At 50.4% G+C, this 16289-nt stretch overlaps 5 protein-coding genes across 5 annotated transcripts; 1 reads left to right on the plus strand and 4 right to left on the minus strand.

Annotated features, from left to right (window-relative positions):
* Nucleotides 1-920: 920 nt before the first annotated feature.
* TrAtP1_005918 (uncharacterized protein) lies at nucleotides 921-3306 on the minus strand (the record flags this gene model as incomplete). Its single annotated transcript, XM_066112914.1, has 4 exons — nucleotides 921-1986; nucleotides 2120-2364; nucleotides 2708-3168; nucleotides 3267-3306. The coding sequence occupies 4 exons, from the start codon at nucleotides 3304-3306 to the stop codon at nucleotides 921-923; spliced, it is 1812 nt and encodes a 603-aa protein (XP_065969000.1).
* A 4959-nt stretch (nucleotides 3307-8265) lies between these two features.
* Nucleotides 8266-9866, minus strand: TrAtP1_005919 (uncharacterized protein; the record flags this gene model as incomplete). Its single annotated transcript, XM_014082595.2, has 4 exons — nucleotides 8266-8738; nucleotides 8822-9236; nucleotides 9300-9339; nucleotides 9418-9866. Coding segments are annotated over 4 exons (1377 nt in total), but the record flags the coding sequence as incomplete, so codon positions are not given.
* A 2072-nt stretch (nucleotides 9867-11938) lies between these two features.
* Nucleotides 11939-13438, minus strand: TrAtP1_005920 (uncharacterized protein). The gene is made up of 2 exons (XM_014082596.2): nucleotides 12886-13438; nucleotides 11939-12771 (listed from the first exon to the last, which is right to left on the minus strand). Exons 1-2 carry the CDS (start codon nucleotides 13130-13132, stop codon nucleotides 12179-12181), a joined length of 840 nt encoding a protein of 279 aa, XP_013938071.1. The 5' UTR covers nucleotides 13133-13438; the 3' UTR covers nucleotides 11939-12178.
* Nucleotides 13439-13470: 32 nt separating this feature from the next.
* TrAtP1_005922 (uncharacterized protein) lies at nucleotides 13471-15708 on the plus strand. Its single transcript, XM_014082597.2, has 3 exons — nucleotides 13471-14402; nucleotides 14486-14825; nucleotides 14912-15708. Exons 1-3 carry the CDS (start codon nucleotides 14046-14048, stop codon nucleotides 15556-15558), a joined length of 1344 nt encoding a protein of 447 aa, XP_013938072.1. The 5' UTR covers nucleotides 13471-14045; the 3' UTR covers nucleotides 15559-15708.
* On the minus strand, nucleotides 13485-13706 carry TrAtP1_005921 (uncharacterized protein; the record flags this gene model as incomplete). Its single annotated transcript, XM_066112915.1, has 1 exon — nucleotides 13485-13706. One exon carries the CDS (start codon nucleotides 13704-13706, stop codon nucleotides 13485-13487), a length of 222 nt encoding a protein of 73 aa, XP_065969001.1.
* Nucleotides 15709-16289: the final 581 nt, after the last annotated feature.

A 16289-nucleotide genomic window follows, 5' to 3' on the forward strand; every position in this document is an offset into this window, starting at 1 on the left:
CAACTACCCACCCACCTATTTGATGAAGCTTTACTTTTTTTCCCTCTCTCCTTTCTTCTCCTGAGCAGAGACTTGGGTGAATGAATAGAGTAGGGCACACGTGCAGCGATATGATGAATCTTATTGAGAGGAATAACAAGATAAAGTAGCAGCGTGACAGAACTAAATTTAGGGCGAGACTTTCCAGTAACCTAATTATCCATGGATGTTATTCAGCATTTCAGATACAGCCTTGGTTATGGCCATTACTACTGCTGCAGCTATTACCGCCGTTACCGTTATTATTGCTGGTTGTTATGGGCACCAGACATGATAATCTAATTTCGCATATATACTACATGTACAGTAACGAACGACAGATGGGGGGCTGGATAACCTGTCACTCCCTGACTTTAACCATGATACACGCCTTCTTTGGACGAAAATCTCCATTTTTACAGTAAATAGCCTAGCATAGAATTAAAAATCATACTCACAACATACCAAAAACTCCCTTACCCATGTATCAGCCATGACTCCCTCCTTATACTGTCCCGACAATACGTATTGCTCCTCAGGCTTCTCATTTCTTTCATCTACAAGATATAAGAAGCTGGATACAAAAATAAAAGATGATGAAAAAACACGCTCAAAGCATTTCCCTCCCATTTCCCTCGTTACTCCAATGCGCCTCCTATAATGGCATCAAGCCCGTGTGCGTCTTTATCTGATCCGACGGGCATATTTTTCTTGTCGTAAATTGCGCTCGCCATGCTTGGTTGTAAAATGTCGCGTATAAAGGACTCATCCACGCGAGGCGGCGACGTTCCCCGCCTCACAGATTCGCTCGAGATGGGTGACAAGTCAACGGCAAAAATCCCATCGACGGCAACTTTATCTTCTGGTGTTGCGGGCTTCGATCGCTCAGCCACATTGAGCTTCTACGCTCCCATGACGGGAATCTTCTTGCCTCGCTTGCCTAGCAGCGTTGCGTTGTCAAGGTTGAGCTCAAATGCACCCTTTTGTCGCTGTCGCTCGCGCACTTGCTGTCGTGCAGCAGCGGTCACGGCCGCTGAATGCTGCCCATAGCCTCTTTCATTAGTGGCTCGCTCTCGCTCGCGGCCACGAGTATGAGTATTATCATGGTCTTGGATGTTGGCCCTTTGCATCCTCTGCTCTAGAGCCTGAGTTTTGCTGTTGGTATCCTTATCGATGTCCATGTTATCGGCATCGTTTTCCTCTTCTCCTTCCTCCTCATCTTCGTCTTCTTCGTTAAGACCGCCCAGAGGTCGACCAGCACCTCCGGCTCGTGCTCCAATCTGGGCCCGTCTCATTTCCTCTTCTCCTTGACGATGAACAGCATAACTGACATCGAAAACTTCGCGGAGATTGACGGCTGCAGGTGATCGGAAATCGTATTTCTTTCCAGCTTCTTCGAATTGGGCGGTTGCAAATGGCTTGAGCGGCATATCGGGCCTCTTTTCCGTTTTAGGGGTCGGTCCTACTTCTTGGATCCATGGGTGAGCAAGAAACTCTCTGATGGTGTAACGTTTCTCGGGGTCCACGGTCAATAGGTGACTGATCAAATCCTTGGCAGATGAAGAGATGCCGTCCCACCAAGGCGACAGGAAGGTGTATTGACCCTTGGCAACCTTTTCCGTCAGAACTTCAATACTTTCGTCGTAGAAAGGCGGGAAGCCACACAGTAACGTGTAGAGAACACAGCCAAGTGCCCACATATCAACCGACTTGGAATATCTCTCATCCTTGACGATCTCGGGTGCAGTGTAGCCAACGGTGCCGCAGGGTGTCATGGTTTGTGTTTCCCACACAATCTTGGAGAGGCCAAAGTCGGCAATTTTGATTTCGCCAATGCCGCCACCTCCATATCCAGGGATGAACTCGCCCTCATCAACCTTGTCCTCATCTCCTGGCTGCTTAGGTTTTGGGTGCTTGGAGGGAATGACGGGTGCCGGGTTGAAGAGGATGTTCTCAGGCTTGATGTCGCTGCAATGCATGTGTCAGCAAAAGCCTGTTTGGGCAAGGGCGAGTATGACGTCAAGGTGGGACTACCCCTGTCCCACCCACCACCATGGCTTGCTTAGAAATGGAAATTGGGGGACTGCTGAAAGAGACTTACCGATGGACAACGCCCTTCTCCTCGTGCAGGTACTCCAGCGCCCTGGCCACTCGGACGATGACATGGCGAGACAGCTCCTCGCTGAAGTAGGTCAATCGTACGATCTGGTGGAACAGCTCGCCACCGGGAGCCAGCTCCAGCACAATGTAGTAGTACTGCTTGGATTCGGAAAATTCAATGAGCTTGACGATGTTGGGGTGGTCGAGCTGACGCATGATCTGAACCTCTTTCAAGATATTCGAGCGCTAGGCTAGATGTTAGCATCAGTGATTTCCCAAGCGTTCTCTCCTTGTATCCGATGCCACAACTACTAGCAGCGTTACACTGTGCACCCTAGATATAAGGGGCCGAAAGTGTGATGATAGGAAATAAGATTTCGCACCTCTGCAGCTTTTGGAATCTTTTGAAAGTCTGGATGTAAATGTTTGTTTCCCTATTTTTAGGGGAAGCCCCTCTCCGTGGTTGGTAAGAGCGGGATGAGACGCAACAAACGACATTGATGGAACGAGAGAGCCAAGGAAATAGGATATCACGGTGACAAGAGAAAAGCAACAACAAGGATAAAAATGAAGAATTGCCTCAACTTACTTGCATACGATTCATCTCATACTTGCGAACGACCTTGATGGCAACCTCACCATGCTCTCCGGTCAGATCGCGCGCACGATAAACATTGCTGAAGGCACCATCGCCCATTTTCTCCAGGAGCTCCCATCGATCTAGATCAGGGTATTTCGGGAACTTTCCCTTGCTGGCATTTTCTTCAGCGACAATTTGAGCCAGGTTCGCCTCGTCTACCCTCCTGCCCTTGGCACCATTAGCCTGAGCTGGCTCGACATGGTGGGCTGCGGCATTGCCTGCCTGTGCGGCTCGATTCTGCTGATCGTTGGGAGCTTCTGAGTAGGCCGACAGGGGCTCCTGGTTTCCAGCGGGCTTGCCATATACGGGACCTGTTGCTACAGTTTTCTCCGGGGGTGGCTGTGGTATCGACTGAGGGGCTTCATTCTTTTGCGGCTCTTCGCTAAAATTACCGACGCGAGCTTGTTTGCCTAGAATTCAACTTTGTTAGCCAAGCTAATTTGCCACTTTTTGAACATTTTAACAATCGTCATCCGATGATGACGATGATGCTGGAATTTGGTCATACCGTGGCGGATGAAGTTCTTGATCTGTTGAATGGTAGACATGGCTGCCAAGGGACGCCGCTATCGAGCGACGGCGCGGTAAGTGACGCGGGTTGGAATATGCTGATTAGTTCTATGCTGCTGGATTCAAAATTCTTGTTCCTCTATATGCCTTTTGTAGCCGGTGGTGTTTTTTTTCCTTTTTCAGGAAAAAAAAAACAAGGAGAAGAAGAAAATCTCAGATCGTATCGTAGATGCAGCACAAGTTAGAGAGAATTGGAAAAGGTAACGCAGTGTCTAATTCCGGCTCGCTGTCGAGAAATGACGAGCGTGTGTTTGGCGCGGAGGTGCGATGATGCGGGGTTTTGAAATAAGTTTGCCAGCAGCAAATAGTGGGCTTTCTTATTTTTTTTTTCTTTGTCTTCGCCGGGTGGACAAGATATCTACGTCAGAAGGTGACGCTGGGCTGAAGCAGACGAATCTGCTTGAATCGAGAAAACGGAAAATGTATTCGCTGGCGAAAATCCAAGTAACGAAAATGGAAGGGGAGAAAGAAGAGAAGAGAGTAGCTGGGACAGACTAATGCGAAGGTCAGGTAGGCGTGTAGCGACTTATTAGTGATGGGCTTGGGGAGGACAAAGGCGGCCGGCACGGTAATTTCAAGTGGATGGAAGTGACGTACGGGCCTGGAAGAGGCTAGAAGGGACAGGTAGTGGTGGGGAATTTCTTAGTGCTTGTCCCTGTATTTTTGTCGGCGGCTGATTTTGTTGAATCGAGGGGAAAAAACAAGGTGAAGAAGAGAAGGGAAAAGAAGGAAGAGGAGAAAGAGGAAAGAAGAGAACAGGAGTAAAAGATAAATCAACCAGTCTGCGCATAAGCATAATGTGATTTTATTTTTGTCTCCATTCCCGTGCAATTCTTACTTTTGACTTCAACTTCGCCTTGCTGCCTGCACGGATGACGATATTCCCTGCTACGTGCTGAAATGATACCATAGCTTTACTTTGCACTACGAAAACCTTGGCCGTGCCTACACGTACAGCCAGGCCCTACCTGTAAAGAAGCCAGAAGCAGAGAGCTAGGGGTTACATTCAATTTCCCATGTGCATGCAGGCAATGAGAGAAAAAACAAGGTAGATGCGGTACTGACGCGAAGTTGACAGGACCGCCTATTCATGTGCCTAAGCATGCATGCCGTATTCCTGCTGCGGCATTGGCGCGCGCAGCGGCTGGTACAGCAGACCTAGTGGCTGCTGGCGCTGCAGCAAGGTCCGCCGCATTGCCTGTTAGGCAGTGCCAGGCATTGAAGCCATGACAGGCATTCGGGTCGAGACCCGGGCGGATCGCGCACAGGCTTGCCGATTCAAACACCGGCTTACAGCTAAACCGCCAGCCACCGGAGTACTCCGTGCTTGAAATGAGATCAATCAAGTGCCTCGCAATTGCGATGCTGCTGCCGCTACTGCGGGCCTGCTTGGAGCTTAGCAGCCGCCCTGCTGAGGAACGCGCGGGACAAAATAAATTGGACGCGGTGGCAAGAGGAGAGCACGAGATGGGAAGAAAAAGGCAATGTCGCCTGCTACCATCCCCAGGTACCTGAATTACTTCATACCTAAGAGTACATGGTGTCATGCACAGGCAGTCGATCATCTGCTAAGGTATCTGGTCACTTTACGATAACTTTGCATCAAAACAGGTATCAATACCTGGGCGCCCACCCCGCAGAGAGCGAGCTTGAGGTACCCCAAACCTCTGGATGGACGAGCATGAGGCAACTCAACTCCGAGGCCAGGAAACGGACGCAAAAAGCAAGGAACCCGCTTTTCCCGGGCCTCCAACTCTAGCTGCCAGGCACTCTCGCTCAGCCTGGGCCTCCCTATCATGCGCCCCAAGCCCAGCCGCGTGCGTGTGTTGCTGGTGGCTCGAGCCCTTGGCAACTTGATTCGATGACCTGGGGGCTTAGCGCTGCGCTTTTTCCCGATCCGCGCTTTGTTACTGCGTTGACGCCACGAGACCGGCGAGCTTGGCGGTCCAGATCGCCGCTCAGGGAGGTGCATGTACTTGTCTGGTATGCACAAAGCAATAATCACGTCTGCTACCAGTCACAGGTGCTACATACCGCATGGCTACAGTCTGAAGAAGAGGACGAAGAAATTGAAAACGAGGCTATATACCTGCGCGCACTCGTGTGCACGCGAAAAGAATCCTTCGAAATTGCTCCAGCATCCACCTGGACAAGCTACCATGGCTTGGCTATGCGCGCCTGTCGATCCTCTCACCAGCGCGGCTCGCTTACGTTGCATGTACGTAGGTAGGTGTGCATCAACCGCAGAGCTTGTCCATGCCAATGCACGCTGCCATTAAACAAGCAGAGCGATAAAGCAGGTGAAGGACGTTGAGAAAATATTTTCTCCCAGCTGCTTCTACTTGGTCCGCTTAACTCGGCCAAGCATTTTAGCTACACTACTAGCAGCATCTATATAAGTGTGCTAAAGCAAGTCGCCGTGCGTCGACGTCACAGCGGGCCTCTGAGTCTAGGCCGTCATCTACACCTAATGCATTCGACGTCGTTTTTACACGTACTACTCCATACCTGCAGACGCTATTGACGGCCCTGCAGCAGCGCGATAAACCGAGATGTTGACTTACAAATCCCTGGACCGAGATACTAACTGCTAGTACTGTCTCGATATTTTGATCGATTGTTTCCAGCCGTCCAGCTCAGTTGGTGTTGCACGCATTTAGCAATGACAAGACGTATCAAATAGTACCAGACACCGGCCATGTCCTACATGATCTGTCGCATCGGCGATAGCCAACGGAGCTCTGTATCGACTGAGCTGAGGCGTAGCAACTCCTATCTGTGATCATGGCTTGGACCAGAGCTGCAGCCGTTGAGATGTCAGACACAAAGTAGCCCGCCGGACCAAGTTACATCGTGACGTCACATGGCATTGCAGCATTTGTTGCCCTTCAAGCAGCCATACGTCACTGCCTCAAGATAAACAGGGAGACTGCCATCTTCAGTAATCTGAGGCTTAGAGAAGAACTCTGTGATTCACACAAACCGTTCCATTCTTGGACGGTACATCACAGCTACGTTCATACGATGAGAGTGAAGCAAATCACCATCGCCGGCTCACGCAGAAGAGAATGAGGAATGATGCTACGTTCAAATAAGGTACTTGGATATATCTGAAGGCACACACGAGGCCTAATGAAAGGCAATGCCATCATTTGCCACTTGTGATCTACATTGTGCATTTGTCAGAGATCGAGCGGCCAGACGGGACCTATCTCCCGTGGAAACCAATAAACTTAGCATACAAGGAGTGGTGTGCTGTGAGATCCCCATCTCTGCCGGAGCTTCTGTGCCGGTGGTAGTCTATTTTAGGGATTTCTAATGCTGAGCTTCATAAATCCAGCGGCTGGGTGCATCTCTAAGCGGTATCCGGGCAGTAACTGGCTACCTTTTTCGTTCTAGGCACATTAAAGCAGATGGTTTCATCCAGTTCTGCTTGATACTGGCAGATGAATAAAGATAAATGCTTATTTCGACTAAACTGTAAATGATGTCGTACATATACACGCTATTGCATGGAATGCTTTGGTGGCTGTTATGCATACAACCGTTGTCACATCTCGAAATAATACGCGAGTGTGAAGATAAATCTTGACAGTATCCATAGATCTTATTAATAAGTATCCAGCAAGATTACAGCGACCATCCAGATACAATAATTTCGTTGATCGCTCATGTTAGGAAACGCCAGTTTGAACATAGGATTAAGATGCTCCTCTTGCATGTAAAACGTGGCATTTCTTCCCAATAACGGACGTTTCCCCTCCACAAGTAAACTGGCGGTATATGTGCAGAGAGAATTTCACAGCAGTTTTAACCTCCCAGAAGGCCTTACTAAGTGTATTTATAACAACTAGGTGTGGCTTAGCGTGTGCAAAGGATTGGTGAAATCTCGTTCAAAGGATTAATGAAATCTTCACAGCATTTTTAACCTTCCCCGGGGCCTTGTTAACTGCACTGAAATGAACGCTCTACTGTGATTGAGGAACTCCACAGCACTTTCAACATTATACGAAGCCCCAATGCCTGCATAGGAATAGACGCTTGAGTAACCAACCGATGTTCCCGTAAGACTTGTCAGCCATTTTAATCCTGCGTGGGGCCTTGACACTTGAAATTCTCAACAAGTGAGCATTATGCGTCATGGGAATGAGGTGGGGGTCAGCTGTTGCTATTTGCATGGCAGATAGAACAGACAGACAAACCATTAACAGAACATATATCTTTACATTGCTAAAAAGAGTCATCGATTGCCCTGCCTACTGTACTCTCTTTGACCAAAAATGTGTACTAGATGCCAAGAATCACATAATAAAACAGAACTGAAGCTTAATATGATAGATGCCTGGTAGGAGGCGGATCAAGTCTCAGATGTTGGGAGGCGCATTTGAGAGTCCACTTCAACTCTCAATAAAGCCTTGAAATATAGCACTTGAAACAAATGAACAGTTTGCAGCGTTTTTTAACCCGCATGAGGCCTTGATATGCCCTCCTAAATTGATCATAGTAGTAGATTCCACCCACGATATTCAGGGGTTAGAAGACGCCTCGTGTTCACAGCATTTTTAACCCTCAGTAAAATTTGACACCAAAAGGTATGATACTTCGTGTCGAACGCTTCACAGCATTTTTTAACCCTGCATGAGGCCGTGATGTGCTTGGATAGAATTTATGTCGCAATTTGCGGGCAGATCCAAGGCGAATTTTACAGCATTTTTAATCCCTCCCAAGACCTTGATACGCGTAATCAGATCATGCATCATACAAATCCTTCTCCTTACTCTCAGGCTATACAGGGCCTGATTTGCTAAAATATGAGTGCAAAGGTCGATCTGAAATGTAAAGCATCTTTCATTATAGTTGCTCACCCACAATCCAAGCCGTCATCTCGCCTAGATGCTTGTCATGGCTACACTACAACAACCACCATCGTGAGACCGTCAAAGCTTGTAGAGCCTAACGGACACACCCTCTCGCTCTCCATGAGCGACCAAAGCTTTGTTCTTACGCCCGTAAAATACCCTTAATCCAACGCACACGAACATGAGGAAGAGCAAGAAGCCTGCATTTGTCCAATGTCCAGTGGGATAGCCCTTCTTCGCCTCGTCTGCCTTGTAAATCCATACACCAGGAATCTGTCCAAACCCTCCGCCGATACTGACGTTGATGGCGATTGCCAGGCCTACAGATGCGGTGCTGACGACATTCGAGGTGAGCCAGCCCAGCATCGGGGGAATAGATGAGAATGAGCCTGCTGTGGCCAGGATGAGGCCTCCGTAACGAGCTTTGTAGGAATCTTCTGGGAGGGCGGCGGAAACAATGAAGCCAATAGCACCCACCAAGGCACAGCCTGCAGCGTGCAACCCACGGGCGTTGAAACGGTCGGCTGATATTGCGACAAAGATCTGGCAGACTGTTGAACCGAACATTGTTAGCACTCCGTTTTTCTCTGTTGCCATCACAATAAAATCAGAAATGAGATTCAACAAGGCTTACCGTAGGCGACGACCCAAGGAGGCACAGTCATGAGCTGCGCCTTCAGATCAACATATCCAAGACCGCTGGTGATAGATGGCGCAAAGAGACTGAGACTAGCAAACGGCGGGCTGACAGCAAAGTACATGGCATAGTGAGCATACAGGCGCCAGTCAGTGAGCGTGGCTTTGGCGTCTTGCCAAGTCATGCTGGGGTGGTCGCCTTTGCTGCCCTCGTGGTAGAGACGTTGGACCGCGATATCTTTCTCCGCTTCGGTGAGCCAGCCGGCGCTCTCTGGGTAGTCGGGTAGGAAGAAGAAGACGAGAAGCGCAGATAAGCAGGACGGGATGCCTTCGAGGATGAAGAGCCAACGCCAGCCAGCCAAGCCTCCGGTTTGGTTCATATGGCCAATGCCGTAGGCAATAGCACCACCAAACTATGTACATTTTAGTAAATACTCGACAATGTAGTAGAAAGTGAAGCAATGGGTTTTACTTACTGCTCCCGCCAATGTCGAAGAGGCGAGAATGAAAGCAACTCTAACAACATATGATCTTATTAGTAGCCATCCCAAACATTCAAAAGTAATGGAAAGGGGACAAATGTTCTTTACTCACCGTACGCTGCGCTCGTCATGTCTGTACCAAAACGTCAAGTAATACACCAGTCCCGGGAACAAGCCCGCCTCAAACACTCCAAGCAAGAATCGCACCCCCGTCACAGTAGCAAAGCTATGCGTGGTGCCCATACACATGGTTGTTACCCCCCAGCAAAACATCAGAAAGGCAAGCCACCTGCTCGGCCGCAGCTTTTTCAGAAGAATGTTGCTGGGGACCTCGAATATGGCATACGCGACGAGGAACACCATGAGCGCGACGTTGAACTGCTTGTTGCTCATGTTGGCCGTCTGCTGCAGGTCGTCGTTGGTGGACACGTTGAGGACCTTGGCATTGCCAATGTTGGAGCGGTCGAGGAAGCAAAGGAAATAAATGCCTGCTGAGATTGGGATGATGCGCAAGTCTTGTTTCCGGAGAAGCTTCTTCTCTGCTTCGCTCATGGGCCCTGCCTGGGACGGTGGGATGTCCTTGAAGCTGAAGTTAGCCTTTGAAGTTCTCCATGACTTATACGGACAAGGGCATGAAATGACTTACATCTTTGAGGATGCCGACATCAATGTCTATTTGCTGGGCAGTCGCCCCTTCTTCGAGCTTGGAATCCATATTGCAAGGCGTTGAAGGTTTACACCGATCTAATCAACAGAAGATGGACTGAAAAAGGCCAGAGCGAGAAAAAAGATGCCGATCCGAGACTGGCGATGTTCCTATTGGAAGCAAGGGGCACCAAGAGGATCGCGCTGCGCTCAGTCTCACAACACAGGCCACCGCGTATTTAAAAGAAAAAAAAGACAGGACCAAGTCCGAAAATCTCGGAGCCGGTGAGGAGTAGCATCAACGTCGGCATATTTCAATTATATGTATACGCTCTCGTTATCAGGAGAAATGCGGGGGAGGCATTAGACAGCTCATTGCTGTCTACCATGTAGGATTCCTTTCCTTGCGCAAAAAAACCAAAAACGCAGGGTTCAACTGCCGAGCCCGGCAAATTTGGGATAGCCGAGCGAATGAAGTCGGGTTCTTGACAAGAGTCGCGGGTGGAGATATGGGGGGGGTTCGGGTGGTTTTCGACTGGGAGCGAACAGCTCTTAGCTCTTGCGAGTCCCTGCTCAGTCGTCTCGTGGGCGCGTTTGCAGCGTCACATCGGGTCGTTTTTCTGGGGTAAATGGATGCGGATGCTTGGAGAATCTTGGCTGACAAACATGATGGATGAGCAAACAGAAGCCCTTTGAAGGGAGCATGAGCAAAGGCAAGAGCTTGAATGAAGCCGTGAAGTGAGTTTAGCGATGCCCATAACTTTATAAGTGCATGTATTATGCTATAATTGGGGGTGAGCAGGCGGTGTTAGGAACCAGTGTGCGGAGAAGCAGCAGATTAGCTCACGAATACGACTCTTTTACCCCGGATTCTTTAGTCTCAGTGGGCTACATGATGGGGAGCAATGCCTAAGCTTAGTTCAAGCGCCTTACGTTGCAAGGTACGCCGTCTTATCGTACGCTTTGCTGGGGAAAAGAGGGGACGTGATCTGGTCAATCTTGGGGAAAATTAGCCGGTTCGGCACGATGACCACCGAAAGCTGAGCGTTGACATTTACATTCGTGTAATGACATGAGATCTCTTGGCAGAGAGGTGCTGGAGGTTGTAGGTGTTGGTGAGTTGGTAAATGACTTGAAAACTACTATACGTTATTTCGCCAATCTGACTGAGAATGCACTGGTATAAGTGGTTTAACGATATCATCTCTGCAAGTTCCTTTGATCAAATCCAAGTCGATTTATTAATGCCGTTTCCATCCCTGTACTCTGTATGAGTCTCTTTATTGACCCTTTGTATGAATATGATGGCGTTTCATCTCCCTCTGCTGATGTTTAGGGTAAGCGGCTTGGCAGTGTGATTCCATCCATCTTGCATCCATCTTGACATGTGTGTGCTCCATCGAAGACTGAAGCTGGTATTACTGGTAACGGAATAGCTTGAATTGGCATTCCGGTATTACGGAGCGGAGGCAGGTGAACCTGTCGATTGCATTTTGTTTTGCCCAAGTAGGTCTACACAGCATAGAGCTGTTATAGTGCAAATAAGATGGCCAATTCTCACAACTATGCTCGGTAATAAAGACCTGTACTTTTCACTGGTTATTATCAGCCTTTACCTTTTAACCTACAGTCTTTGATAACGTAAAGCTCCGGAAATGAAAGGCGACTATCAATTGGATGAGTAAATAGCCAAAATACTGCAGTCATCCCCGAGAACCGCCCGCTCAGCCGTTTGCAGTGCTGTAGATTCCATTTTGGCGGCATCTTTGGGCTCTTGGCGCGCAACATTTTGTGGGCCATTTGGGGTAGTTTGGTCGGCGTCTTGAAATACAAGCCGAGTGGATGAAGCTGTAGCTTTTTAAAATTGAAAATACACCACTAGCAGAGCAATAAGCGTCATTTCCGATATTTTGCGGAGAGACAAATGCGGTTATCGCGGGCTACATGCTTGTTCTTCGCCTTCCAAAAGAGGATTGGAAACAATCGACATCTTGACAATGGTCTCAGAAATGGCAATTCTCATGATGCTACCTTTCAGAGAGAGGACAGAATCTCTCAATGCTGCTACTCAGATGAGATGAGGTATATTTCTGATGATATACATGTACCCGTATATACGCGCCTTTTATACCTTCCGCCCATGCTATGCTCCACCCAACCATACCGGTAATGAAATGAAATAAGATGAAAAATGATTACTTTTGCCCAGCTATAGGCGCCGCCAATGTCTATTCCTCGTCGTCTGAAGGCTCAGCAGGCCAGAAGAACCAGGTGATGACCATGATGGCCTTGAGAGCGGCAGCAGTCCACAGCGCGCCTGCAATGCCCAGAGAGCTGTGAGAGAAGACGCCTCCCAAGACAGCACCAATCAGTAGCAGCGTAGGTGCAGCGGCACGACGATTCCTCTCGGCGTTCTGGAAGGCGAAGAGATCCTGGTCTGAGAAAAGGTCGCAGTAGATGCTGGTCAGGACAACGCTGGTGAGGGCGTTGTACTTGAGCGCGCGACTCGTCACAGCCTGGCCGCAGCTCTGGAAGGCGACGAGCGCAAGGGGCGCAAGGACGGTCCAGCCGACGTGGTCCTTGTCTTCGGATGGAGTCGTGAGGGTGACGATGAGCGCGGCCGCGACGATGAAGAGTGTCTGAGCGGCAAAAGATACGCAGAGCACCCACCTCCGCTTGGGCGAAAAGTAACGGTGGAAGCGGGCGAAGAGAAGCGATCCAACGCAGAAACAGACCAGCGAGATTCCAGATTTGTAGAGACGCGCATTAGTTGGGGGGTAGATGAGAGATGCGATGCCCAATCCAACGTAGACGGTGTTTCCTAGTGAGTATCGAGGTCAGCCAACACATTCTAGTCTCATCATGTTCTTCTTCTTGTGCGGCCATGAGATGAGGCACGCGACAAGATGCCCGTCTATGCTTTGGCGCGACCAACCTGTTTGCATGGAAACGAATGCGCCCCAGACCTGAGTGGAAGCGCTGTCCAGCAGCCCCGTCACTACGTAGCACAGCAGCAGCACGATGTCGGCCCATGATCGCGACACCTCGGCCGTCATCTGCTTTCGAAGCCTGGAGACGACGGATCGGGGAACAGGCTTGCTGCGCAGCAGGGGCTGCTCTTCATCACCGCTGGCGCCGTTGGCCACGGACGAGCCGTTGGTGGTTGTGCCGTACGTTGTCATTGTCGCGGCCCACGATGGTGTGTGATTTACAGCGTTTAGAAGAGAGTCAAAAGAAAGAGAATCGCTGCTCCCCGTTGACGGGAGAGCCGCGGCTTGATATTGTAACGAGCAGGGATGGCGATGGTATCTGATGCGCTGCACGTTTGGCGCCGAGGACCGGCTATTGCGCAATGAGCTAAAAAGCTAAAGAGTTAAACCGAGCTTGGCTTTCTGCAACGCAACGCCGCTTAATTGCTTCAGATGCACCCTTTCCGTCTCGGCCAAGTGCAGATTGGTCTCAGCCAGTCTCCTAATCCAGCGTCGGAGCCTATTTCTGCGCGGCCCAGCCAGCAGCCTCGCTCAGGTACCGCCATCAGACGGCCGGTACGGAGCGCTGCGTCAGCAATTGCGCGCTCGCCGTTGGTGGGATCCAGATCTGCGCCCGAATCTCGCCTCGCTGCAAGCTTTGCGCCGCCAGCCAGAGCGGACTTGATTCGGAATCGGCCAGGGCCTCGAGATCCTGGGCGGTATCGCGCGGCGGCTGAGATACCACCGGGTGTAGCGGTTGCTGGCTGCGGATCGAGGTATCTTGCATCGCGAGAGTACCTGCAACGCTGCCGCCGGGTCCCGCTGGCGCATCACCAGTGGATTTTTGTCACAAAGGCGTCGCGACTCGGTGACTACAAGCATGTGACGCAATAACAGGGGAAAAAAGGAGAGCAGAGCTTGTACTCTGGAGGTACAGCTTGCGATTTGCAACGGAGGCACAATTGTCGTACGAGATGGTCGGCGCACTGCTTTATAAAGCTCCCGGCCCTCCCATCAGCCTGTCGAGCTTCACGTTCCTCTTTTTAAACCCAAGCCCGCGTTGATTGAGCCTCTCCAGCGCATCCCCAGGACCCGTACAGCACCCCAGTCGTCTAGACAGTGAAAAATGAAGCTCTCAGCAGCTCAATTGCTCCTTGCCGGAGCTGGTCTGACGTCGGCGCTGCCTCATCTCGACAGCCCGCGCCAGCGACTGCTCAATGGCCTGGATCTGCCCTCGTCACTGGGCGAGAAGAGCGGCCCCTACACGCCCGGCCACCGCGACGAGAACGACAACTACGTCGACGCCATTGGCAAGAAGCTCGACCCCAAGCCCTGGCGCAATGGCCTGGGAGCTTCAGTGCTCGGCCCGTACAACCGCGACCGATCGCGCCAGAGCCCCGACATGATCCGCCCGCCCAGCACCGACCACGGCAACATTGCCAACATGCGATGGAGTTTCACCGACTCTCACGTGCGAATTGAGGTACGAGCAAGACGCGGCTTTGCATATGCGCATGCCCTGCAACTAGTGAGAGTTTCTTTACTGACATGGCAATTGGACTGTAGGAAGGAGGATGGACCCGACAGACCACCATCCGCGAGCTCCCCACCAGCGTTGAGCTCGCCGGTGTCAACATGAGACTCGACAAGGGCGTCATTCGCGAGCTTCACTGGCACAAGGAGGCCGAGTGGGCCTACGTTCTTGACGGCGAGGTCCGCGTCACTGCGCTCGACTACGAGGGCGGCAACTTCATCGACGACCTGAAGAAGGGTGACCTGTGGTACTTCCCTAGCGGTGTCCCTCACTCTCTGCAGGGTCTCGGCGACAACGGAACTGAGTTCCTCCTCATCTTTGATGACGGCAACTTTTCCGAGGAGTCGACCTTTATCTTGTCTGACTGGCTGGGTATGTATATGCAGCGAACCGCTCTGAGACGAGACATGCATTAGAGCATCGGAGAGTAAGACAATGCTAACACACGAGCTTTATAGCACACACTCCCAAGTCCGTCATTGCCGAAAACTTCCACCTCGCCCCCGAGCTGTTTGACCACCTCCCTGCCGGCGAAAAGTACATCTTCCAGGGCTCCGTGCCCGGCTCCATCGAGGACGAGGCCCCCAAGGGCAAGCACGTCAAGCAGTCCAAGTACCAGTTCACCCACAAGATGCTCGACCAGGAGCCCAAGGAGACCACGGGCGGCCACGTCCGCATCACCGACTCCAAAAACTTCCCCATCTCCAAGACCGTGGCCGCCGCCCACGCCGTCATTGAGCCCGGTGCGATCCGCGAGATGCACTGGCACCCCAACGCCGACGAGTGGTCCTTCTTCATCGGCGGACGCGCCCGCGTCACCATCTTCGCCGCCGAGGGCACCGCCCGCACTTTCGACTACGTTGCCGGCGACGTCGGCATCGTGCCCCGCAACATGGGCCATTTCGTCCAGAACATTGGCGACGAGCCCGTCGAGATGCTCGAGATTTTCCGCGCCGATGAGTTCCGAGACTTTTCTCTCTTCCAGTGGATGGGCGAGACTCCCCAGCGACTGGTCCTGGACCACTTGTTCGCTGACGACAAGGAGGCTGGTGAGAAATTCTGGGAGCAAGTCAAGGATGCCAAGAAGGATGAGATTACGAAATAAAAGCGACTGAAGAGAGTCGAAAGGTTGTAAAAAAAGTGATGAGGGAACAAGTTTGTTTTATTATACATGTATCAATCGTGGGACGACATTTTAAGGGTCATATCGTATAGGGGCGTTTCTTAATTACCACATTAATTGGCTTTTTATCTTACCATTTGCATTGCACCTTGAAGCTGCGTAGCTTGAGATCGATGTGTGAAATGTTTGAACATCCTCCCGTTTGTCATGCCAATTACCTCTAACAGGAAGAAGCTTTAACGTGATTTCTTTGAGAGTTACCCTGTTTAGCTAGGATTTACGTTTGGATTTGTTTTGCTTTAGAACTCATACGCAGTGATTAGTAGACTTTTTGAAAAAAAAAAAAAAAAAAAAAAAAAAAAAAAAAAAGAATTTAATTCGCGGACTGAAGCTGATATGGTTGGCTGCGGGGAGAGGGGAAAAGGGCGATATGCCAGGAATCATGGCGCATATAGGAGGCATTAATTAGCCAAGGTATTTTGTCTAGAATAGTAGTCGGCTTATACTGCGACTATTCAAAATAGAAATTGAACCGTAAATGTTTATGTAGCTAGCTGTAGTGCCCCTTCTATTTTGACAATCTAGAGGATCTTTTGTAGAACAACTCATTCTGATGTCCAAAAGTACCTATTCTGAATTTGGGGTAAGCCTAGATAGCTGTAAGTGACTCGGGGTAGAGGGAAGGGGGGAGGGGGGGAGAAGCTGTCAACAAT

The sequence above is a fragment of the Trichoderma atroviride genome, chromosome 3 (genome assembly GCF_020647795.1).
Source record: "Trichoderma atroviride chromosome 3, complete sequence".
In the NCBI taxonomy this organism is placed as follows: Eukaryota; Fungi; Ascomycota; class Sordariomycetes; order Hypocreales; family Hypocreaceae; genus Trichoderma; species Trichoderma atroviride.

Coding starts and splice junctions, on each gene's coding strand:
- TrAtP1_005920 (XM_014082596.2), bottom strand. CDS start 13,132: ATGACAACGTACGGCACAACCACCAACGGCTCGTCCGTGGCCAACGGC. Junction 12,772..12,885: donor ATTCGTTTCCATGCAAACAG/GTTGGTCGCGCC, acceptor GATACTCACTAG/GAAACACCGTCTACGTTGGA.
- TrAtP1_005922 (XM_014082597.2), top strand. CDS start 14,046: ATGAAGCTCTCAGCAGCTCAATTGCTCCTTGCCGGAGCTGGTCTGACG. Junction 14,403..14,485: donor ACTCTCACGTGCGAATTGAG/GTACGAGCAAGA, acceptor ATTGGACTGTAG/GAAGGAGGATGGACCCGACA. Junction 14,826..14,911: donor TATCTTGTCTGACTGGCTGG/GTATGTATATGC, acceptor CGAGCTTTATAG/CACACACTCCCAAGTCCGTC.